This window comes from Nelumbo nucifera, chromosome 6 (assembly GCF_055504915.1).
Source record: "Nelumbo nucifera cultivar China Antique chromosome 6, China Antique-T2T, whole genome shotgun sequence".
Lineage (NCBI taxonomy): Eukaryota > Viridiplantae > Streptophyta > Magnoliopsida > Proteales > Nelumbonaceae > Nelumbo > Nelumbo nucifera.
Window position 1 is genome coordinate 11,771,591 of NC_142654.1, and position 23,684 is coordinate 11,795,274.

At 43.4% G+C, this 23,684-nt stretch overlaps 2 protein-coding genes across 2 annotated transcripts; one reads left to right on the top strand and one right to left on the bottom strand.

The window, feature by feature from the left end:
* Positions 1 to 1,604: 1,604 nt before the first annotated feature.
* On the top strand, positions 1,605 to 6,615 carry LOC104588006 (monodehydroascorbate reductase-like). Its single transcript, XM_010245799.3, has 10 exons — positions 1,605 to 1,759; positions 2,343 to 2,414; positions 3,040 to 3,091; positions 3,602 to 3,682; positions 3,911 to 4,029; positions 4,162 to 4,381; positions 4,615 to 4,733; positions 4,828 to 4,953; positions 5,666 to 5,806; positions 5,927 to 6,615. Exons 1-10 carry the CDS (start codon positions 1,709 to 1,711, stop codon positions 6,248 to 6,250), a joined length of 1,305 nt encoding a protein of 434 aa, XP_010244101.2. The 5' UTR covers positions 1,605 to 1,708; the 3' UTR covers positions 6,251 to 6,615.
* A 1,953-nt stretch (positions 6,616 to 8,568) lies between these two features.
* Positions 8,569 to 11,486, bottom strand: LOC104588014 (large ribosomal subunit protein P2-like). Its single transcript, XM_010245810.2, has 4 exons — positions 11,349 to 11,486; positions 11,184 to 11,273; positions 9,058 to 9,287; positions 8,569 to 8,885 (listed from the first exon to the last, which is right to left on the bottom strand). The coding sequence occupies exons 2-4, from the start codon at positions 11,269 to 11,271 to the stop codon at positions 8,859 to 8,861; spliced, it is 345 nt and encodes a 114-aa protein (XP_010244112.1). The 5' UTR covers positions 11,272 to 11,273; positions 11,349 to 11,486; the 3' UTR covers positions 8,569 to 8,858.
* Positions 11,487 to 23,684: the final 12,198 nt, after the last annotated feature.

Sequence of the window (23,684 nt, forward strand, 5' to 3'; positions counted from 1 at the left end):
CGAGGCTGTCTTCTTCTTCTTCCATGCAAATGTTCTTCTTTATACAGACAAAAAATCTAAAACCCTCATGTTCTCTTCTTTGTTCTCAGACTTAGACCTTGCTCCCTCAATCAATAATAACTGTAGTTTACCCTTGTTTTGGCAAGCCAAATGGCAAAATGAAATAAAAAGAACTAAAAAATGGATAAGATCTCAATATCAAAAGAACCTTTCAGGGGTGCTCTGTTCTATTATTGTTTCATTTTCCTCATCGATTTTTCTAACTTGAATCACTGGCAACGATGGGATTAAATCAAGGGAAATGATAAGCGAGAACCAGATTTTAGCGTCCACAGGAGGTGCCTTGCCCTTAGGCTTCTTCAATCCAAACAATTCTACCAAGCGATATCTCGATATATTGTACAATAACATTTTCGTGTCAGTTCTTTAAGTACTCGGCTCGGAAGCAGATCCTAAGCGAAGTCAAGCGGCTGATGCATCAATACCTAGATGAGGAACTAAGCATAAACATGACCGGCCATAGCCTGGGTAGCGCGCTAGCGATGCTAAGTGCTTATGACATAGCAGAGACGAGCGCGAATATGATAGAGTACGGCCAGGAGTGGTGATGGTTTTCTCGTTCTCAGGACTGAGAGTCAGAACTGTGAGTTTCAAGGTGCAGGTGGAGAGGTTGGGAGTGAACGTTCATGACATGATGCCAAAGGTTTCAGGTATACTATTCGACGATCACATGCCGGAATTAATTCACTGATTGGCACAGTGGTTGTCGTGGTGTTACTCACATATAGGAGTAGAGCTCATATTGGACCACGAGCACTATTTCTTCATCAATTTTTTATTGATCATAAAGCTTCAACCAATTGCAGGTTATCGCCAGTTAAGCACCAAAACGTGTCAAAATTTTAGTGGGCTCGAAGAGAAAATCCCTTCGAGTCCAAACGCACCGGATCCGGAGTGACTTTGTTATTGTACGCTTCAGACAAATCAGTTTCTGTTGGTTCCATCAGTACACGTGACAAATGAAGTTGCAGCGCAGGGAGCTAACGTCAACCTCCTTCTACGTGTGAATTCTCGCACCAGTGATACACGATACAGTGATACATAAACGCTAATGCGGTACTGATACAGTGATACATAAACGCTAATTCGGTACTGATACAGTGATACATGATAATGGAGAGCGTGGGACCCCTTTTTCCCTTGATTCCCGGACAACACCGTGTTCACACCATAAATTAAACAATCCCACTATTTGTTCCTCTTTCAATATTATCCACTGGTGTCACCTTCACCAAGGTTCCCTCATGAAAGGACCCGCCTAACCCTTCGATTGGTATCAAATGCTCATTCTTAACAAACTAAGGTAGGGTATGGGTAGAGTGTTAATCTAAATCGACGTATGAATCGCTCCATGATGTGGCACCTTGACAGAATCCACTTTTCGTATCTCGAGATCTGATTCATGAGCGGTCGTGACAGTTGACCAGTTGAAATCTGCTACGTGTACAATAGCCGTTGAATTCCAATTTGATCTAGAAAAAATCGACGGTCAACCAGCTACGGAAAGCCCGCCCTATAAATACAAGACCCATTCCACAAAAATTACAGTAGGAGCTCATCGGGCGACGCTTAACGCGCGCACTGACTATAGAGAAGACGTTCGTTTATTTTTGCCTTTTGCAATTTACAGATTATTCTCAGTTGATCCATGGCGGAAAAGTATTCCAAGTACTTGATCTTAGGTGGTGGTGTCGCAGCTGTGAGTCCCGATCGCAGCTTCTCTCCTTCATTTCTCATTTTGATTGAGCGTTTTTTTTTTTTTTTTTGAATTGTGGTTGTTTGTTGATATTTGTTTGTCATTTCTGATTGCGATTTTCTATGGAAATCAGATTTTCGACTAAAAGTCGGTATTAGATTGAATGTTTTATTGTAATTTTGGTATTAGTAGATCTTTTTTTTGTCTTTATTCAATCCCGTTATTCTGTCTGGTCTTGCATAGTTTGCTGAAGATAGAATACGGAATACCATACTAGAACACCTACGTTATAATTTAAGTTTCTAGAATTCTTTAATATGTTGGAGTTGCCGCGTAGGAGCATTTTTTCAGAATTTAAGAAGACACTGTTAATTAAGATGGCTTTTATGGAGCAAAAGTAAAATGCATCTTGTTTCTGAAGCTTGCATAGCTATCAGAATTGTAATTCTCCTATCTAATGATCACAGGAATCTGTTGCAGGTAGCTCTTAAGTTACAGTGTTTGTGTAGAAAGAAGAAATAGGTTCCGTTATTGGTATATTCTTTCCCCGGTGTTTGTCTAAAAACACTTAATTATGCCTTTACAGGGATATGCTGCGAGGGAGTTTGGTAAACAGGGTGTTAAACCTGGAGAGCTGGCAATTATCTCCAAAGAGGCGGTACGTTGTATGTTTATTCTCATTTTTCTCGGAATTTCATTTCTGACATTCTTAGAAGAGAATCTTTTATTTTGTGCAATTTTAGGTGAGAATATTGGATTATCAAAGTTCGGTCATATGTTGGTTATTACGTGGGATATGGGAAAGAGATCTTGTCAAGTAAGAGAATTTTGTATCAAATAAAATGTGTGAAGCCCCTTGCCTGCTCAGTATACTACTTCTGGGAATACAAAAAATGTTTGAAAAACAATAACAAAAAAAAAAAAAAATTGCACCTACAGGAGTATGTCCTTACAAGATACTGTGTTTTCTTGTTCATCATGATTATCCTTTTGGTTCATGTATGTTAAATGGTTTATCATTCACTTTTCAAAACAAAGGTAGCAGAGGATGCTTGTATCTCCTTACAAGATTTATTCTACTGTGCTAGATACAGTGATTACAGAGTTAAAATGACATTAACACTCCCCAAAGAGACATGGTCTGCTAATTGAAGGATATATTGTTAATTTTAGTTTGTTATACAGAATAACTATCACCTAGATTGTACTCTGTGAGTAGTACATCACAAGGCTGTCAGTTTCTTCATACTCTAGCTAATATACTTGTTTTTCTTTCACTCCAGGTGGCTCCTTATGAACGCCCAGCACTTAGTAAGGGTTACCTTTTTCCTGAGGGTAGGTTATGCATTCAATACAGATAAAATAAGCGGAGTGCAGTACCAAAGTTCTCAAGGCTATTCAAAAACTTAAAACTGATTGCATTCCTGTAGTCTAATGCAGGATCAACTGATCAAGTTGTATGTGTCAACTATTAGACACGCCATATTAGCTCTTTATAAAGTGGATATCAAGTTTCGTATATCAAAAAATAAATGTTTTGTGCCTTACAGTTGTTTTTTATTCCATTTTGTAAAGTTATTTGAACATAATTCTTGTTTTCAGATTAAAGTGGTATTCTTTGTGCACCGCCAATTACGGGTTTTTGAAGTTGTGGTCTATAAAACATGATATTTAATTACTTTTTCATTATGTATATATATGTCTTCCATCTTAGAATGATAAAAAAAAAAAGAAAAACATGCCTTCCATCTTAGGTTAGACTTAACCGGATTTTGCAACATCTCCTTTTCTTTATTGTTTACCAATCTCTTCAGTTTAGCAACTTTTAATAGTCAGATATTGCAGGAGCTGCAAAACTCCCAGGGTTTCATGTCTGTGTTGGAAGTGGTGGCGAGAGGCTTCCTCCTGAATGGTACACTGAAAAAGGTAATTTATTAGTATTTATGTCAAGATTTTACTTGTTAGGTCTAATAGATTGTCTGAACTTTGATTAAATGCTTATATCTTTTTTATTAGATTAAATGTGTATATCTTATCGATGCCAATGGCGCTTTGATATTACAAACCTATCGCTTTTATTTCTAAACAAGAACCTGTAATTTAGAAAATCACATAGGTTCTATTAATATGGAATGCCTAATCATGTTGTTGCAGGCATTGAGTTGATTCTTAGCACTGAAATAGTGAAAGCAGATCTTGCTTCCAAGACTCTCACAAGTGCATCTGGAGCAACCTTTAAATATGATAATTTGATTATTGCAACTGGTTCAGCAGTATGTATCAAGTGTTTGATTGGCATGCTTTATCCATCATTTTTCATTTTCTAGGTATTAAGACTTATTTAGGAGTGCCCATAATTTTGTTCTTTTCTTCATGCATATCAATTTCTTATTGTTCCTTTTCAGGTCATAAGGTTGACTGATTTTGGTGTTCAAGGAGCTGATTCCAAGAACATCTTCTATTTAAGAGAAATTGAGGATGCTGACAAGCTTGTAGAAGCAATTAAAGTAAAGAAAAATGGGAAGGCTGTGATTGTTGGAGGAGGATACATTGGTCTTGAACTTAGTGCTGTGATGAAAATCAATAACATTGATGTGACAATGGTGTATCCGGAACCATGGTGTAGTAAGTGATAGTTGTCTTTTAGACTTTGCCAAGGAATTAAAGATATAAATGAATTGAACTCCTTATAAATGAATTGAACTCCTTATGTTAAAACGTGACCTGGGTGATAGTTGTCTTTTAGTTCTTAAAGTTAAAACGTGATATAAATGAATTGAACTCCTTATGTTGCACCATTATGTTCTGTATTCACACAAGGGTCTTGTATCTTCTTAATTAATGCCATGTTATTGCAGTGCCCCGACTTTTTACTGCTGGTCTTGCTGCTTTTTATGAGGGCTATTATGCCAAAAAAGGAATCAAAATTGTGAAGGGAACAGTTGCAGCTAGTTTTGATTCTGATGCAAATGGAGAGGTAAGTTTGCAAGGGCACCAGCTGTCTATTTTTATTCAAATTTGAATAATCTATATAATGCTTTATATGATGAATACTTTTACTTGTTGTTTAGGTCAAGGCAGTAAAATTGAAGGATGGGAGAGTGTTGGAAGCTGACATTGTTGTTGTTGGTGTTGGTGTAAAACCACTTATAACACTATTCAAAGGCCAGGTTGAAGAAGAAAAAGGTGGAATTAAGGTTAGCTAGTTCTTAGATACCTCTTTAATTTACAGTATGCCATAATTCCTACCAAAGAAAAAATAGTATTCCATAAAGTCCTCTCTACCATTTTCCTTTGTGTAATATAATTCGTCCTCTTTATCTTTGTGTTCTCCAACTCATAGTTTGGAAAACTGTCAACTACTTACTGGTTCTTAGGTTGAATTTGGTTCATCAATAAAGGATAGTGTAAGAACCTTGTGGGGCCATTTTGAGCCCCAAACCAATTTGGCATGTGGAAGATTTCCTTCCTCTGTTCAGTCCTCTTTGGTAAACAATTTATGATCTAACTATAAAGAGATAGATAATGATAAAAGTCAGCCCAGTGCACGAGTTACAGCCTTACCCCTGCAGATACCCAGAATGGCTTTTTTCAAGATCTGAACCCTTGTCACCCAGGTCACAATGGAGCAATCCAACCATTGTGCCAAGGCCCACCCTCAGATAGCTAGATAGATGAACTAAATCTTCTCAATTCTAGCTCTTGAAACTTCTATACTTTATCAAAAGGAAATATTTTCTTTGCACAAGTTCGAGCTTGCCTGGAAAATGATAACAGTAAATATATATGCCTTATCCACATTGAGAGATTGATGTGCCAGGGTGAATTGATCATCTTCCATTTGCCTGAGTAGCATAGTTTTTATCAGGTCTTCTGAAAAATGTAGTTCATGATGTGGCCTATTTACAGACTGATGGGCTCTTCAGAACAAGTGTTCCTGATGTTTACGCTGTAGGCGATGTTGCTACCTTCCCTATGAAGTTGTACAATGAGATGAGGAGGGTAGAGCATGTTGATCATGCTAGGAAATCAGCAGAGCAGACTGTGAAGGTAAGTTTCTGCAATCCAATGCTTTAATTTCTTGATATAATCTATCTTGTGTCCATCACCCTTCTTCATGCATAGTGATTGACCTGAAATAATATGTCCTTTGGTTTCTCATCCTTGCAGGCTATCAAGGCTAGTGAGGAAGGAAAGACTATTGATGAGTATGACTACCTTCCATATTTCTATTCCCGTGCCTTTGATCTGTCATGGCAGTTCTATGGAGACAATGTTGGTGAGACAGTGTTATTTGGAGACAGTGATCCAGAATCCCCCAAGCCAAAGTTTGGATCATATTGGATCAAGGACAAGAAGGTAGTAGGGATATTCCTAGAAAATGGGACACCAGATGAGAATAAGGCTATTGCCAAAATTGCAAGGCTCCAGCCCTTCATTGAAAGTCTGGATCAACTGGCACAGGAAGGTCTTTCATTTGCATGTAAGATCTGAGAATTCTCCCATCTAAAGCATGCAAGGCTTGAGAGTTCTAGTGTGCTGTGTGCATACGCAATGCTTCATCATCTAGACTTGATATTTCTAGTTTATTGTGAATTGATTGTAGAAACCCATTGACTTTTCCCTCTATCTTCTTTCAGCGGTAGTGTAAAACATTTGATGTTCTTGTTGTCAATTTTGTGTTCTGCGTTAAGTTTTTTTTCATTACATAAATACTTTATGTTTGAAATGTCAGCACCTAATTTTGTAATGTTCCTCAGTTTTTCTTTTTTTCTTTTGGGTGGGGGGTGTTGGTAAATGATTCAGGGTATTGGAAACGCAAAGAGTTCAGAAAAGCAATTTTAACAGATGTGTCTTGATATATTTTGTATACGGTGGAAAATTATGATATGTACGAATATGCTAGGAAAATCCAAACAAGTTTCCAAAAATGTGTCAATGACACTAAATATAAGTTTGAGATGACTACCTTTCTTTCAAACGAAACACAGCTTAATGGTTTATGTGAATTGTGAACTATCATTTTACAATAAACATTGAAAAATGATAGAATACTAAAATATGCATGTATACGAGTATATCTTAATTCTTAGAAAATCAATATAACTTGTATTAATAATTTATAAATATGTAAGTTACAAATACCTCCATCAGCCTTGCATCATAAAAAATGGATGGAAATTGATCATGTATACAGTATGTGGCTTTAATTTTTAAAATACCCAAATTACCCTTTTAAACATTTTCCCCTTATCTTCTTCAAAGAGGGGTTTTTCGTTGAATAGGCAGTTGGGACCACCAAGGTTGGCTTGCCAATAGAGGTGGCCACGAGTCAAACTTCTCACGAGTTACTCGACCTCGGCTCAACTCAATTTAAATCGAGCTTCGAGCCGAGCTCAAGCCCAATATATGGGTTCATTTGCTAGTCAAGTCAAGTCAAGTTCGAGTCCAATAAAACTCGACTCATGGGGCTCGCAAGCCTAATTGAACTGAACATGATCTAGCTGGAGAGGAAAGAAAGAAGAAATGGGTGGTCTTCGTTTCCCTCTATGAGCTCTATTTTGCTTTTATAGTTTCATTTACAATTTCAGAGCTATTAACCAAAGGGAATTTCGAAACATACTGGAAAGATGCAGGGAGTTTGAAAGAGCTGAAGAGGTCTACGGATGTTGGGTGACACCAAGATGTTGTTTGAGCTTGTAGGATTTTCTTTGTGTACCTATGCGACATCTTTAGCGAGTGGTTTACTGTTTAGCTGTCCATTGACATTTTTCTTCTGTCAAATTTAATAATCGAAGTGTTCGTTTGGAGTGGGGCGAATAAAAATGATTATGGTTGAATCATTAAATTGATAATCAGATTTTGTGAATATCTTTTTTCCAATACTTCAGCAGAGAACCAACTTTTAAATGCAAATACAAAGTTTCCTTGAAAGCTTGAAGCCTTGAACATGGGAAATAACATTATATAAGATAGGAGTGGTCATACGCCAGGACTGCACCAGCCTTTAGGGCTATAGCCTGGGCCAGGCAAGGACTGATTCTATGCCTATAGCTTGTGTATAGTTTGTTAAATGTATATAATATTTTTTATGTTATGTGTCATATAATAAGTGCATTATTTTTATTTTATGCGTTATTATATAATATTTATATATAACATAAATATGATGAATAATACAAAATATAAATATGTACTGGCTGGCCGGGCCTGAAAACGAAACATAGGCCTATGCCTTGAGAGTTTCCATGCTGGACTGAAAATGATCGCTCCTACATTATAACCATTACCATTCAATGTATTCATTATAACTAAACAATCATACCTAAACCTAATTGTGCCCCATTAGCCATACATGCTCCAGGAAAACTTTAGTCCTTTGAACTTTGCACGGTGACAAGTGATAAAATCAGATACAACAATTGTAAGAAGCGACTGATTAACGGACTAGAAGAGCCGAGGATATATAAAATGTGTTGGTTAAGTAGAGAAGGATGATAAAGAGGGTTCATCTAGCAACAGAGTACCTACATAAGAAACATGGCACTGGTGGCATCTTGTCAGTTGAAATGAAGGCTGTTAATTTATTGATTGGCCAAATGATTCAAAAGCAAATGTGCAGCCTCAACATTTCATGGATTGCATGTGTATCTTTTAGTCTGAACTCACATATCTGCTGCACCTGTTTGCGCTGAACGTGTTGTGATTGTGCACCTGCATTTAGGATGTCCCGTCTCATATGAGACGTGTCTGTAATGGGGTAGCTGTCACAAAACGAATGTATGCAAGTGGACAAGTTCAGAACAAAAAAGTTGGGCAGATCACGACTATCACAGCGTTCATTCATTAAAACTACCATCACAAGTCATAGGATCCATAATTGGATTCTAGTAAATTAACTCAAAAATTACTGAATATTATCAATCAGACCATATTTGCACTCACTCTCATCTATTTTAACTAGACCAAAAGAACACCCCCCCCCCCAAGTCTTGACAAGATCAAGAACTACATCGACTCTGCAGACCAAAAACTTTAGCATTTAACCAAAACTCTAAATAAGAGGAAAAAGTTTGGTACAAGAAAGAAGCAGCCAAGTCTCTTAGTCGAAAAGACTAAAGCCCATGTCCTGCAAGGAGTTTAATAAAATATAAGAGTTGTTAGATCATGAAAAAACAAAAAAAAAAATCTAAAAGAAAATATAATAAATTGGAGAGGGAGGAAGAGCCAGTGAGTTGGGAAGAAAAGCAAAATCTCTAGGAATAATAAGACCATTATTCATTTCATATAATAAAACTTACATCATCAGACTCCTCCTTCTCTTCCACTTTCTCCTCTTTCTTTGGTTCAGCTGCAGCTGGTGCGGCTGCTGCAGCTACACCACCACCTGCAGCTACAGCAATGGCAGCACCACCACCAGAAGGCACTGAAGCCAATTTTTCTCTTCCAGATGCAATAAGCTCTGTAATATCCTTGCCCTTAACTTCAGAAAGGAGTAGCTCAATCCTATCATCATCGGCTTCAGCCCCAACTGCAAATCAAACAACAGTTTCCACACACAAGTTTCACAAAGGAAGGAAATGCTCAATAAACTAGAGAGAAAAAAGGTCCAGGAAAGTGGAAACTAGTCCCAAAGATGCCACAGCCAAGACTGCAAGGGGCCTCTACGTAAACATACAAAATGACAAGTTCATATCAGTACTCACAAGTCAGAATTAAAGTTTTATTGTTTCCAAGACACAACTCAGCCAAGACGGTGAGATGCTGAGAGGATCAAAGAACCTCTAGACAAACACATATCAACATAAAATCAACTCTGAGCCTAGATATTCGTATTACGCCTTGGGGAAGGGGGCCTAAGACGCCATTTGATAACAGCTTAAGCAGCTAAACTGAATGAGTCTCGCTCATTGCTTCCAAGCCACAATTCAGCAAAGACAGTGAGTTGAGAGGATCAAAGAACCACTAGACAAACAGTTATCAGCATAAATCAACTGAGCATAGATATTCATATAGGCCCCGGGGAAGGGGGCCTAATAAGCCATTTGATAGAACCTTAAGCAGATGAACTGAATGACTCATTGGTTTGTCCTTTAGTGAACAAGTTATCGAGGAAGTTGTATGATCCTTAATGGCCGAAGCTGAAGTTAGTTCATGACAACATTCATTCGTTTGTCTTTAGTTGGGTTCATGACAATACCCTCAAAGCAATAAGCCATTCACTCCAGCCACTTCATCCGATGACTAAAAGTTTTTAGCATTATGCAGAATCTAGATTTAGGGTCTGCTTGGTTTGCAGCCAGAATCAGAATTTGAATTGGAATTGAAATCCTTTGGAATCGGAATGTCCATTCCCATAGTCTGTTTGGTTCAGACAGGAATGAGAATGGGAATTGAAATCAGCAGGAATGAGATTTCATTCCCAAGGGAGGGGCAGGGAATAGCCATTCCCTCAAATGCACAACCAAACAGTTGGAATCAGAATAGCCCATTCCAATTCCGATTCCAGACCCCTATTCACACAAACCAAACAGGGCCTTAAAAGTTTACAACCAAGTAAATGATTATCTTATAGAGCATGTTGATTGGAGCTCTGAATCTAGTTTTAGCATTGAGCAGAATAAAAATAACCCTCAAGTCCCATAACAATGTTACTGTAGCAACATTCTAAAAATAAAATTAGGCAGCAGTGAACACTACAGGCTCAGTTGTGAGTTTTCCCCATATACTTTGTTCAAAAAGATATGGATCTAGATTCCATGCCATTAAAGTCATACACCGAACCATGAATTCTTATATAAAATAGACTCCAAATACACAGTAATTTAGAATGCAATCATGACAGAGATGCAGAGGGAACTCTCTACAAATTTTCTGTCACGATGACGATGTTGTTTCTAGTAACCATCAAGGTCATCCCAAATGTATGCCCGAAATCAATCCCTCCCCACCCAAAAAAAAAAAAAAAAAAAAACAAAGCTCAACCCAACAAATCAAATAAATATATTGGCACCACCAAAACATGTTTAATTTACATTGAAAGAATCATAAAATGAGCAACTACCAAATTGAAACCAACCATAATAGCCGAAACGCCAAAACCACAAAATCAAAATAATACCCAATTAGGTTCCAGAGCCCCAAAATCATCATCGCAAATAACAAATACGGGTTGAAATGTGGCAAGAATCAGCATAAAGATAACAGAATAATTACAACGGCATAAATCTTGTTTAAAATTTTACAACAACAACCATGCTTAAAACACTGTATAATAATCCAGAACAGTGCAAACTACAAACTAGAAGGCCTTGTGCATTATTAGTCGAATAACAGTGTAATCTGTGCTATAAGAAAGGAGCACTAAGTTCCATCACAAGAAATCCTTAATTGCGACGAGGGAAAGAGATAGGAAACAGAGGAGTACCTGATCCAAGGATGTCCTTCAAGTCATCGGCAGAAGGGGCGATTTTTCCTCCCAACACGGCCAACAGATACGCGGCGACAATCTTCATTTCTGCTCAATAGAACCGAAAGTGGATAGTTAGTGCCAATACAGAGAGAGAAACAGAGAGAGAGAGAGAGAGATTACTTGGAAGCTTAAGATCTGCAGAAATATAGCAGCTCGACAATGCAAATGGGGGCTTGCGAGACTGTTTTTAGGGTTTTTAGAGGATGCAAACGGAGTAGAGAGCATCGGTCAGAACAATTTATATCTAGGGTTTTGAACAGGGTAAATTACATATTAATACCCTTTATTTTGGGCCTATCTCACTTTCTTACCCGAATTTTAAAACATGCCAAGCTAATGCCTAAAACTCCCAAAACGTTTTAGATTAGTCCTTGTCATTAATAACCCATCAACTATTTTGTATGTACGATTTAAAACTTTTGAAAATATCAAAATTATCCTTATGTTTATCATATTCTTCCTCAACAATCAAAATTGAATCAAAGCAATGATGAACAATTGGAAAGACATTTGGATTTGGGCATTTAGATGGTTGATAAATAAAAGGTCAAATTTATTAAACTATCCTAATAATTTAGTTCATTGACAAATTCTACTCTTATTGTTTATATATTATCTTAAAGTATCCCTATTGTTTCTCATAATTAACTAATTATTCCTCAATCGTTAGGGTTCTGTCACAATCTACTCACATATCGCACTACGTGACTGTTATATTTTAAGAAAATGATAATACTACCATTTTCTCTAACTCTACAAGAACATTCAACAACTCGGATTGATACACATACCTCATCCAATTTCTCTTGTTCTTCATTCAAGGACATTTGACAACTTTGCAAAAAAGAACCTAACCATCCTCACTCAAAATTAAAAAAAAAAAAAAAAAAAAAGCCTCCATTTTTCCATTATGTCTATATCTTTACTTCCATCCTCTGAACTTGGGCCTCCCTTCCCTCCCTGTCCAACCTCCTCCCCCTACTACTACTCCCTTCATTGGAGCTGCCCATTCATCTCGTTAATGCGGATAAATGCATTATTGTCTACTTCACATGCCTTTGTGTCATCTAAAAGACCTTTGAGGACTGCCAAGCCGTAAGATCCATACTGAGAGGCTTTTGTGTTTCCATCAAGGAGAAAGATCTATCCATGGATGTTGGCTTCTTGGAGGAGTTGTAGAGGATCCTAGGTCACAAGAAGTCGTCAACTTTACCGAAGGTTTTCATCGACGGTAGATACATTGGTGGGGCTAATGAGATTAGACAACTTCACAAGATGGGTGTATTGAAGAAATACATTGAAAACATTGTTTTAAAAGGCTTAAGCCTTGAAGCGTACGCCTTAAGGCGAGGTGCACAAATGTTGCCTCGAGGCTTAAGCCTCACAACATTGATGTAAGGCTTTAAGCCTTTGTCAAAATGAGGCATAAGCCTCAAGCACCTTAAGGCCTGAGGCATAGCTTGAAGTGTAAAAAGGCGTAAGCCTCAAATATCAATGACTACTTAGTGATTTAATGCAACAAAATATACATTTTTATAATTTAAAAATACATCATAATTATTGATGTAAAACTTACCCGTTTCTACCATCGAAGTAAAACTCCTCTCACTCTAACGTCTCTCTTCTCCATTTTTCCATTTGCTCTATCTCTCACTGGTGTCGTTGCTTCTTTGTGGAATATCCGGTTTGAGATTCTACTCTCTCTCCTGATAAACCAGTGAATAGAAAAAAGGTCATAGAAGCAGTACCAAAGACATATCGGAGAAATTTGAACCAGGTGAATCCCTCAAATTGTTGCTCCTTTTTTCTCCTTGCACAATCCATTCGTTGTCAAATTTAGTGGAAGAAAACTCCATATTCATGCCCCCCTCAAACCAGATGTAGTGTCAAACTCTTTCGAACCAGTTTACAAAAAAAAGGCTGGAGAAAAAAATTTCAGCTTTAACTTATTCTCTCCCCTACATTCTAGGTGACATGGGCGGAGGAGATGAAGGTGGTAGATGGAAGGAGTGCTTTGTAATAAGGAAGTTGTTAACCTCTTCTTCTATTTTCTTCTTAAAACGGTTAAATTTTTTTTATTGTTTTTAATATCAAACAGAAACATGGGAGAATGGAGAAGGAATCGTGTTTAATGTTTCCTGTTTTTTTTTTCTCTAGTTAAAATTCTAAAAATCAAAATGTTGTTTTCTTCCCAAATGGGTTATTTTCTTCTCAAAAAAAAAAAACGAAAACCAGACTCAAATAACGACCTCACTTGAAGAGTTGCAATGAGTATATCATGAAAAGTTGCAAAATTGTTGAGTTGCAACCTGAGTTGTAGAGGTGCAGACAGAGGTCGCCACGTGAGCTTGTGTCGCTTCCTCAGCTTCCTCAAATTGTTCATCAGATGGATTTTATTTTGAAAATTTGAGAAATAGTAGAGGGTAAATTTGACATTTGGTTGTCTTCCATTAGTGCTTAACGGCAATATCAATTGTCATAAACAATATGGGTACTTTAAGACAATATGTAAATAGTAAGTGTAGAATTTATCAATTAGCTAAACAATAGGGGTAGTTTAAGAAATTTGCCCTAAATAAAATTAAATAAAATTGCATGACACCCAAATGGCATTTACATCTTTTCACATGCCCCTTAATGGCAGTTGGCAATTTTGGACTAAACTGGGACATTTTTGGTAGTTCAAGTATTGGATTGGCATGTTTTGAAATTTGGGGTATCAACATGAGACTAGGTCAAGAGTACATGATACTAATATGCAATTTGCCCTTTTGATTATGGTCTGTTTAGTTATGAAGAGTAGTGGTATCTTGTGTGACAGATAACACCAAACTCGAGTGTAAGGTTGTAGTCGAGTCGAAATTAGTAGGATTCGAATTCGATTTGATTATTGAAACCTTATGTCCAAAATCCAATCAGATTTGAAGACGTTGCATTTGAATTTGAATCCGAATGGACTCGGATAGGATTTGGATTTAATTTGATTATGTTTCAAAATTTAAAAATATAAACAAATAAAAGGGTAAATATTTTTTTAATGTTTATATAATAAATTAATATAAATATAACACACTAAGTTTATTATATATTCATATATAATATAAGATATACAATATACATTTTTTATAAATTTTATATTATTAAAATCAATAAATATTATAATATAATTGAATTTGGATTTTAATTAGATGAGATGGAGTCAAATTCGAACATGACACAATCATTAATCAAATGTAATTTGTAAAATTCAAATCATATCTGATGGTGCGTAATCCGGCCGGTCTTAGCCGTCAATGACCTTGCCTCTGAATGGAATTGCGGGGAACCTGAAACGGAGAAGATGAGGAAGCTCCGGGGAGAACCCGATGTGGAGGCTCCGAAGCTCAAGTTAGAATCCTTCAAAGGCAAGATAAAACCAGATAGCGCAAAGTTTGCATACCTTGTTCTTGGGGGGTAGGGAGACTTTTATAACCACCTCGCGCACTCACTTCCAAGCTTCTGTCAGATCGGGCACGATTATTTTTGAGCTCCTGCCAGTTCGGATGTCATCCCCTCTGGCTGGGCGGAACCACCACTGCTCCCTTGGTCGGAGCCGTCTCTGCGACTGGTGACGACGGTGGCAGGTGGCGGTGGCAGGAGGCCATTTGAAATGCGGCTGTCAAGCGTCAGATCCCACATCAGTCAGGTGCGCCGCTCTTGGATACGGACATCCTTGGTGTCAGGTATGGTACGTTTGGTCAGTCTGGCGTCCCGAAGGCGAAGTGCTGGAATGGTGAGCGAGATGGTCTTGAGTTCGGATGGGGGAGCGTCCCGAACTGCCATGAGGCGGGCCAGTTCGGGTTACTACCTTGCGAAGCTCGGGCTTTGTAGGGAGCTCGGGCTCTTAGTAGGGAGTTCGACTCCTAGTAGGGAGTTCGGACTCCTAGTTGGGAGTTCGGACCGTTGGTTCCTCCCTGTGGTGCCTGTGCCTTGGGCGCGCTGTTTGTCCCGAGCTGTTTGCTTTTGCCACGTGGAGTGATTGCGAGGTCGGGCCAAATCTTCCTTCATCAATTGCCCCCCACTCCTCGCGCTAAGGGTCCTGCCCTGGCGCGGGGAGTTCGCAAGATGTTAGGTGGATTTTCCCTGTACTTTGAATCTTGGTTCTGATGGCGCGAGGTGCGTTGTCAGGGTTCTTTGGGTTTCTTCGAGCGCCCAAAAGGTGGGAAACGTGCTGACCTGCCTGAACGCTGATAGACGTGACGGCGCGCACTTTATTTCGAAATTTCAAAAAGCGCGCCGCTTGGGAGATGTGGCAGTAGGCATCTTTTCAAATTTGAAAACGTGTCGCTGCTGCTTTTATTGTTAGGAGACGTGCGCTGGCGTTCCGTCAGTTTCGAAAAGACGTGCGCCGGCGCTCTGTCAGTTTCAGAAAGACGTGTATCAATCACGTCTCGATCTCAGGGGACGTGCGGTCAGTGCGACTATGGGCCGTCGGATTGGCTTTGATCTAAGCCGTCGCTTTTCGGTCACTGTGGGTATAAATAGCGGGGGGGGGGGGGGGACCCTAGTCGTTGTCACTTCTGTATTTCTCTCGAGCTTGCGTCCAAGTTTCAGCTCGCGTCCAGGTTTTTTCAGTTTGCGTCCAGGCTTTTCCAGTTCGCGTTCAAGGTTTTTTTGCTCGTCCGAGCTCCCGTGGTGTACAGCCTTTTTCCGGGTGAGTACTTTCCTGGAATCCATCGTACTCCCCGATGTCTAGTTTGGATAGCTTAGATAGTCCTTCAAGTGGGTCTGATGCAGGTTCTACGAACCGAGTTGCATCCCCTGATGGCTCTAGCGAGCCGGAGGTAGAGCTCGAGGAAGAGTTCGAACTCGTAGGCCGAGGCGCCTCGGGTAGTTTGGCATCCACCTCTCGTCGGGGTCGGATGTTAGGCAAGTTTGGCCCTTCGACCATGACGCCTGAGGGGATCCAATCCCTTAGTACCTACTATAACTTGCCCGGGGAGTACACTTATTTCATACCTTCGGGTAGCTTTCCTTGGGAACACGGTCCTAATGAGATCGTGATATTCCGGGAGCAGCTCGCCGCGGGGCTGCGATTGCCTTTCCATCCCCTCCTTGTCGAAGTCTTGAACCACTTCGGCGTGACGGTCGGCCAGCTTCACCCGAACTCCATTCGAAATTTGGTGGGGACAATCTCTTTATTTTGCGACAAGAGCTTTCCTTTGGACTTAGAAGTTTTTTCTTCAATCTTAATGCAAGCGGGTCCCCTCCCCGGGCGTAGGCGGGCATATTACCTGTCTCCTCGCCCGGGCTTTAAGCTTTTACATGAACTCCCCAACAAGGTCCCGACGTGGAAGCGGGACTATTTCGGGGTGCAAAGTGTGCTGGGGTGGCCGTTTCAGACCGGGTGGGGGATGGTCGCTCCTGACTCTGGGGTCACGCTTGAGAAAGAGACGGCGAAGGGCCTCTGGCAATGGGCGCAGCTTGGGCTGAAGTGCCAACAGTATCTGATGGAGGCCAAGCTCATTACGGCCGGCCTGAGCTCGGGTAGGTTCTTCACTCAGAGATCCTGTCTTGCTATCTCTCTTGCTTTTTACTGATGGCGAACTTCTTTTCGCAGGTGTGATGGACTCTCGAGGGACCCGTGGTGGGCACTTGTTCTAAGGCATGAAGAGGAGGAAGCGGGTTGCCAAGCGAACTCGCGCCGAGATGCCCCGGGATGCGGAGCCCGAGGTGCTGAACTATCCGTCAGAAGATCTGCCCAGGGAGCCCGAGATGGTTCCTCCAATGCAGGAGCCGGTAGAGGTCCCTTATGTTGAGACTACTTACACAAGGGCTCCTACCTACTCCGGTGCTCTTGCTAACTCTGGGTCTGCTCATACGCGAGCTGGGTCCTCAGGCTCGAGGGCCCCGGGGGATTTCAGGAGTGTGCTGTCGCCGACCCATGCTCTTCAAAAGAGTAAGGAGGCCATTTTCCCCGAGGAGGTCGCGGCGTGGACTGATCTCCCTCTGCATCAAGTGGCTTGTCGTGTCATTACCCATGCCGTGGTGGTAAGTGATCTCCCTTTTTTAGAGCTCTTTGGCTTTCGTTTTATTGGTTCTTTTGATCACTCGGTTCTTTTTGGTAGGTGAACTCTTCTATTCATGCCTTGGCGGCCCAGGTGGAGAGGAGCTCGAGGCAGGCGCGAGCTGCCGAAGAGGCTCTTCGCGCTGCTGAGACGACTTCGCGAGCTGCTGAAGCGGCTGCTCGTGCTGCCGAGGAGGCTGCTCATTTTTCACGGATCAGGCAGGCGAGGTCTCAGAGAGATGCCGAGGCCATGGGAGTGGTGGTGAAGCACATGGCGGACTTGAGGCTGGATCTGCAACATCAGGTTGAGTACCTTCAGGAGGACATCAGGGAGAGGACGCAGATATTTTCTCAAGGTATCGAAGATGCCAAGAAGAAGGTTGTCGATGAGTACATTGCTTCGCCGGGCTTTGATGATCTGATGGTGGATTCGTATAGGAGGGGTTTTAAACTAAGCTGGTGGATGATCCGGAATACGTACCCCGAGCTCGATATCAGTGTTATATCCACTTCGCGCATAACTCAGGAGATGGCCAATGCTACGGATGGTGTGCCAGATTCTGAGGGCGAGGCAGGGCCTTCGGGTGTGTATGAGGTGCCTTCCGATAATGAAGAAGTAGCTCCGAGCCTGTAAACATTTTTTTTTGTAAGTGTACACTCCATCATTTGAAATGAAATGGCTTTTCTTTTGGTTAAGTGTTGGTTGTTCTTTCTCCCGAACTGAACGTATTTGCCGAACTGACCATTCGTCCGGTCTGTTTCTTGCCTGGGTTACCGCACTCGCACGACCTGTTTCGGTGTTAATACTCTGATATGTCGATGTCCCTACCAGCTCGTTTGTCTCTGCTCCACCTTTGGCTCTTCTTTGCTTGCCTATGTCATGCTCCCTTTGTTAGCTCGGCATCCTAGCCCTTGGTGGCGATTTTATCCGCCTTGCTTGGTGGTCTATAGGTAGTATCGCCTTAAGTTGACGATGTTCCATGCTCGGGGTACTCGCTTACCCTCTAAGGTTTCGAGCTCGTACGCCCCCCCGAGCGCTCTCTTTACTTTGTAGGGCCCTTCCCAATTTAGTCCAAGTTTGCCCACGCCGGGTTTGGGTTCCATGATTTTACGGAAAACCAGGTCGCCAACGCAGAAGCTCCGCTTCTTTACTCTGGCGTTGTAGTACCGAGCTACTTTTTGCTGGTAGGCCGCTGTCCGGATGTGCGTGAGGTCTCTTACCTCATCCAGTAGGTCGAGGTTGGTGCGTAATTCGTCTCCGTTTGTCTGATCGTCATATGCTTCTAGTCGAAGTGTAGGTATTTCAATTTCCGCTGGGATTACCGCTTCGGTGTTGTAGGTGAGGTTAAAGGGAGTCTCTCCCGTGGCAGTTTTTTCCGTAGTTCGGTGAGCCCATAGGACACTTGGTAGCTCGTCCACCCACAACCCTTTAGCTCGGTCCAGTCGTGCTTTCAATCCGCGGAGGATGGCTCTGTTCATTACTTTTGTTTGATCGTTTGCTTGCGGGTGTGCGACCGATGTGAAGTTCTGGCGAATTCCCATATCTTGCCACCATTCTTGGAACTTGATATCCTTGAACTGTTTGCCGTTGTCGGAGATCAGTACCTGAGGTAACCTGAAGCGACATACTATGTTCCTCCAAAAGAAGTTTTGTATGTTTCGGGCTATGACCGTTGTCAGAGGTTCAACCTCTATCCACTTTGTGAAGTAATCTACTGCCACCACTAGGAACTTTCTCCCACCTGTTGCTGGCGGGAATGGCCCTAGAAGGTCGATGCCCCATTGTGCAAAGGGCCATGGACTGGTGAGGTACTTGAGGTCGGCAGCAGGTTGATGGTGGATATTGGCATGCTTCTGACACTTGTCGCATTTTCTGACGAGCTCGACGGCTTCTGCCTTCATCGTTGGCCAGTAGTATCCTTGTCGAAGTGCCTTTTGGGCGAGGGCTCTGCCCCCCAGGTGTCCGCCGCACAGACCTTCATGAGTGTCGCGGAGTACGAGCTCGGCTTCGGCAGGTCGCAAGCAACGCAGGTAGGGGAGCGTGTAGGATCGTTGGTACAACCGTTCGTCTATTATGACGTATTTGGCTGCCTGGCACTGCACCCTCTTGGCTGCATTGCGGTCCGCAGGGAGGGTTCCATCTAGCAGGAAGCTCGCGAGTGGGTCGATCTAGCTCGGTTCTGCTTCAAGGACGGGAGCAACCTCTTCTGCCCCATCGAGAATGCTGGGCCGAGGTAAGTCCTCTATGTACACGGTTCTCATGGCGTTGTGACTCGTGCTGGCTAACTGGGACAGGGCGTCGACCTCAGTGTTCTCTAACCTCGGGATTTGCCTGATGAAGTGTGACTATAAGTTGAGCAGAGCCTTCTTTACTTTTGCCAAGTATGCAATCATAGTGAGCTCGCGTGCTTCGTACTTGCCTGTAACCTGGTTGACCACGAGCTGGGAATCACTACAGATAACTACATGCTTTGCTCCGACCTTGTGCGCTAGGTTCAGCCCGACTATCAGTGCATCGTACTCTGCCTCGTTGTTGGATGCCACGAACTCAAAGCGTAGTGCGTATTCCAATTTCGTTCCGCTCGGGCCGCGTAGCACTATTCCAGCCCCGCTGCCTTGCTGGTTCGAGGAGCCATCTACGTAAAGGATCCAGGGCTCCTCATTCCAGTTCGCGTTTGGCCTAACTAGGAGAGATGCTACACTGGCTGCTACTTCACGGGGTTCAGAATCTATTGGCTTGGGAGCTCCGAGCTCGCCCGAACTAGGGATCTCGGGCTCGACCGGCTCAGGGACTTCGAGGCTAAACGTGCACTCGGCGATAAAATCTGCTAAGGCTTGGGCCTTAATAGAAGTTCTTGGCTTATACTGGAGGTCGTACTCGCTGAGTTCGACGACCCATTTCGTCAGTCGACCGGAAACCTCGGGCTTGAGTAAAACTTGCCTTAGGGGTTTGTTAGTCAGGATGATGACGGTGTGAGCCTGGAAGTACGGGCGGAGTTTCCGAGCTGCTATCACCAGTGCATATGCTAGCTTTTCTATCTGCGGGTACCTTGTCTCTGCTCCCTGCAAAATTTTACTAACATAATAGATGGGTCGTTGGACCCGGTCTACTTCTTTTATTAGTACCGAACTGACCACCTCGTCGCTTTCCGAGAGGTACAGTTCTAAGACCTCGCCCTCCTCGGGCCGGGCTAAGGTTGGCACATTAGCAAGGTAGCTTTTTAGCTCGTCGAACGCGAGCTGGCAGTCTCGGGTCCACTCGAACCCTTTGCCCTTGATTGCTTTGAAGAAGGGCAGGCAGCGGTCTGCTGATTTGGACATGAAGCGGCTTAGAGCGGCTATGCGGCTGTTTAGCCTCTGAACTTCCTTTACTTTTCGGGGTGGTCTCATATCTAGGATGACTTTTATCTTGTCTGGGTTGGCCTCAATACCGCGCCGGTTGACAATGTACCCTAGGAACTTGCCCGAGGTGACACCGAAGACACATTTGTTAGGGTTCAATTTCATGCTAAATTGATGCAAGATTTGGAAGACAGAATCTAAGTCTTGTATTAATTCCTGTGAAAACTGCGTCTTGACGACCATGTCGTCTACATAACATTCTATCTTCGTGCCAATCAAGGGCCGAAACAGCCTATTTACAAGTCTTCGGAAGGTTGCCCCGACATTTTTTAATCCGAAGGGCATGACCTTGTAGCAGTACAGGCCGAACTCGGTTATAAAGCTGGTTTTTTCCTCATCGGACTGGTCCATCCTGATTTGGTTGTAGCCCGAGTAGGCGTCCAGGAAGCTTAGCAACTCATGTCCCGAGGTCACGTCCACTAGGCGGTCAATTCTGGGGAGGGGGAAGCAATCTTTTGGGCAAGCTCGGTTTAGGTTGGTGTAGTCGACGCACATGCGCCACTTGCCGTTTGCCTTTTTCACTAGCACTGGGTTGGCTACCCAGCTCGGGTAAAGGACTTCCCTTTTGAAATCTGTTGCGAGGAGCTTTTTGACCTCCTCGTCAACTGCCCTCCAGCGCTCTGGGGCTAAGTTGCGTTTCTTCTGTCTAACGGGTCTGACAGTTTGGTTCATAGTGGTTCCTCGATGGAAGCACCGATCTGTAGTGTGCGAGCTGGGTCTATAGCCGAAGTCGGGACTGCGACTGTTTCCTCTGTGGGCGAAGCTCGTTCCTCACCTTGCTCCGTAGGCCGTTCTAGTTCAAGGTCGTCGGCCACCTTGGTTTTTCCCTTCAGGGCGGCAACATAACACTTGCGGGACTTGAGCTGGTCGCCCCGCGCTATCCCCACACCGAAGTCTGTAGGGAACTTAATTGCTAAATAGTATGTGGAGATCACTGCCCGTAGGATATGCGTAATTGGCTGCCCTATTATGACATTGTATGGAGAGGGGGTCGCAACCACCAGGAAATCATGGTTGAGTCTGACCGCACAAGGCCATGTGCCGGCTTCCACAGGTACAGTTATTTTTCCGAGGGGCCTCACTTCCTCTCCGCTGAAGCCCACCGGAGGAGTGTTCGCGGGCCTTAGCTCGCTCCTCTATAACTGTGGTTGGTCAAATGCTGACTTGAAGAGGATGTCCGTCGAGCTGCCTGAATCTACGAGTACGCGCCTGACCTCGAAGTCGCTGATCCTTAGTTTAATGACAAACGCGTCATCGTGGGGGTAGTGGACCCCTCGCGCATCGTCTTCCATGTAGAAAATCGGCTCTTCAGTCTGGTCTTTTTGGGGGGTTCTGTTCCTCTTGGGCTGCTTCGCGAACTGACGTCCGGGCCGCTGGCGAGGTACACCCTGCTGCCACCGAACCTCCCACAATTACATGGATGGTTCCCCGAACTGGCCTCTCTTCCGGAGGCTGTCGCTGCAACGGTTCGGCTGGTTTGCTGCTAGATTCGGGGGCATCCTTTTCGTGCTCCCCTTGCCGACTTGCCTTATTGTTATTATTATCATGCTGTACAAAATTCCTTAAGTATTCGCGACGGATGAGTCCCTCTATCTCGTCCCGGAGATTATTACATTGTTTGGTACTATGACTGTGGTCTCTATGGAAACTACAGTACAAATTTTTATTTCTCTCGTTCGGATTTCCCTTTAGGCGAGATGGCCACTTTACGTATGGGGCGTCCTTGATCGTCATTAAGATCTCGGTTCACCTCGTGTTTAACAGCGTGTAATCCGTCCGAACTGCTAAGGGAGCTCGGGACGACTGGTTCAGCTTCGGCTCCCGGGCCGGGTTTTTTCTGTCGACTGGGTTGGAGGGATCACCTTCCCTCTTTCTTTTCTCGTTCCCACTTTTGGTCCGTTGGTTGATTTCTTCCTCTGTTCTCATGAACTTATCCGCGAGCTTGAGGAATTCGGCCACGGTTGCGGGCTAGTTAGCTACCATGTGCCATTTGAACTCTTTGTGCGTTACTCCTCTCTTGTCCGCCGCAAGCTGCACCGCGGGGTCTAACCGCGGTATCTGTAAGCATGCTTCATTGAACCGCTTGATGTAGCCCCGGATGGATTCTCCTTCCCTCTGGACTACTCCGAAGATGCTTTCCTCTGTTCTAGGGCACCGCTTGCTGGTGACAATGTGTGCGGTGAAGACATGCACGAACTGGGCCCAGCATCTTATCGACCTGGGGGCCAGGTTCATGTACCAAGTGCGGGCTACCCCCCTGAAGGTGGTGGTGAAGGCCACGCACATGCACGATTCACTGGTCCTGGCGAGGTGCATTTGGGACTGAAAAGCGTCAACGTGGTCGTTGGGGTCAAATGACCCATCATACTTGTCCAAAGGTGGGAGCTTGAAATCTCTGGGCAAGGGGACCGCCAGGAGTTCTGATGCGAGGGGGGAAGGAACTGAGAGAATCAGGGCAGCTCCTACCTCGTCCGAGCTCGTCTCTTCCTTGCCTCTGAGCTCTAGCAGGACACGGGTGGCAGTTCGACGACTTCGCCGGCGCCTTCGTTGTTGAGTGGGCCTAGTACTGGCGCTGTTGGCCTCTGTGTTGCCGAGCTCGATGGGCCCGGAATGCTGGTAGTCTGCTGCCAGGGCGCTGAATCGGTTTTTCGTAAGCGGGAACTCGGGCCTAGAGCATCGAGGTGCCGACCTTGCAGGTGAGGTTCTTGACTCGCCTGCGAGCTGCGAGGCAGGGGTGATTTTTCTCTCTTCGGCCTGGGGACGAGGCCTGGTTGTTAGGGGGGTTCTGGGGCTGGGAGGCTTTTCCCTGGTGGGGGCGTCCATCCTGTGGGGAGGCCTTAACCGGCCTCGGAGCAGGGTGCTGAGGTGGAAGTAGTGGTTGGTTCAACGGTAGTTGGGGGAACTGCTGTTGATAGTGATACTGGGAGATGTTGTGCAGTACTTGGTGCTGCTGGAGCTGGTGTTGCTGGAACTGTTGCATTTGGGCTTGCATTGCATCAGGTCGTCCA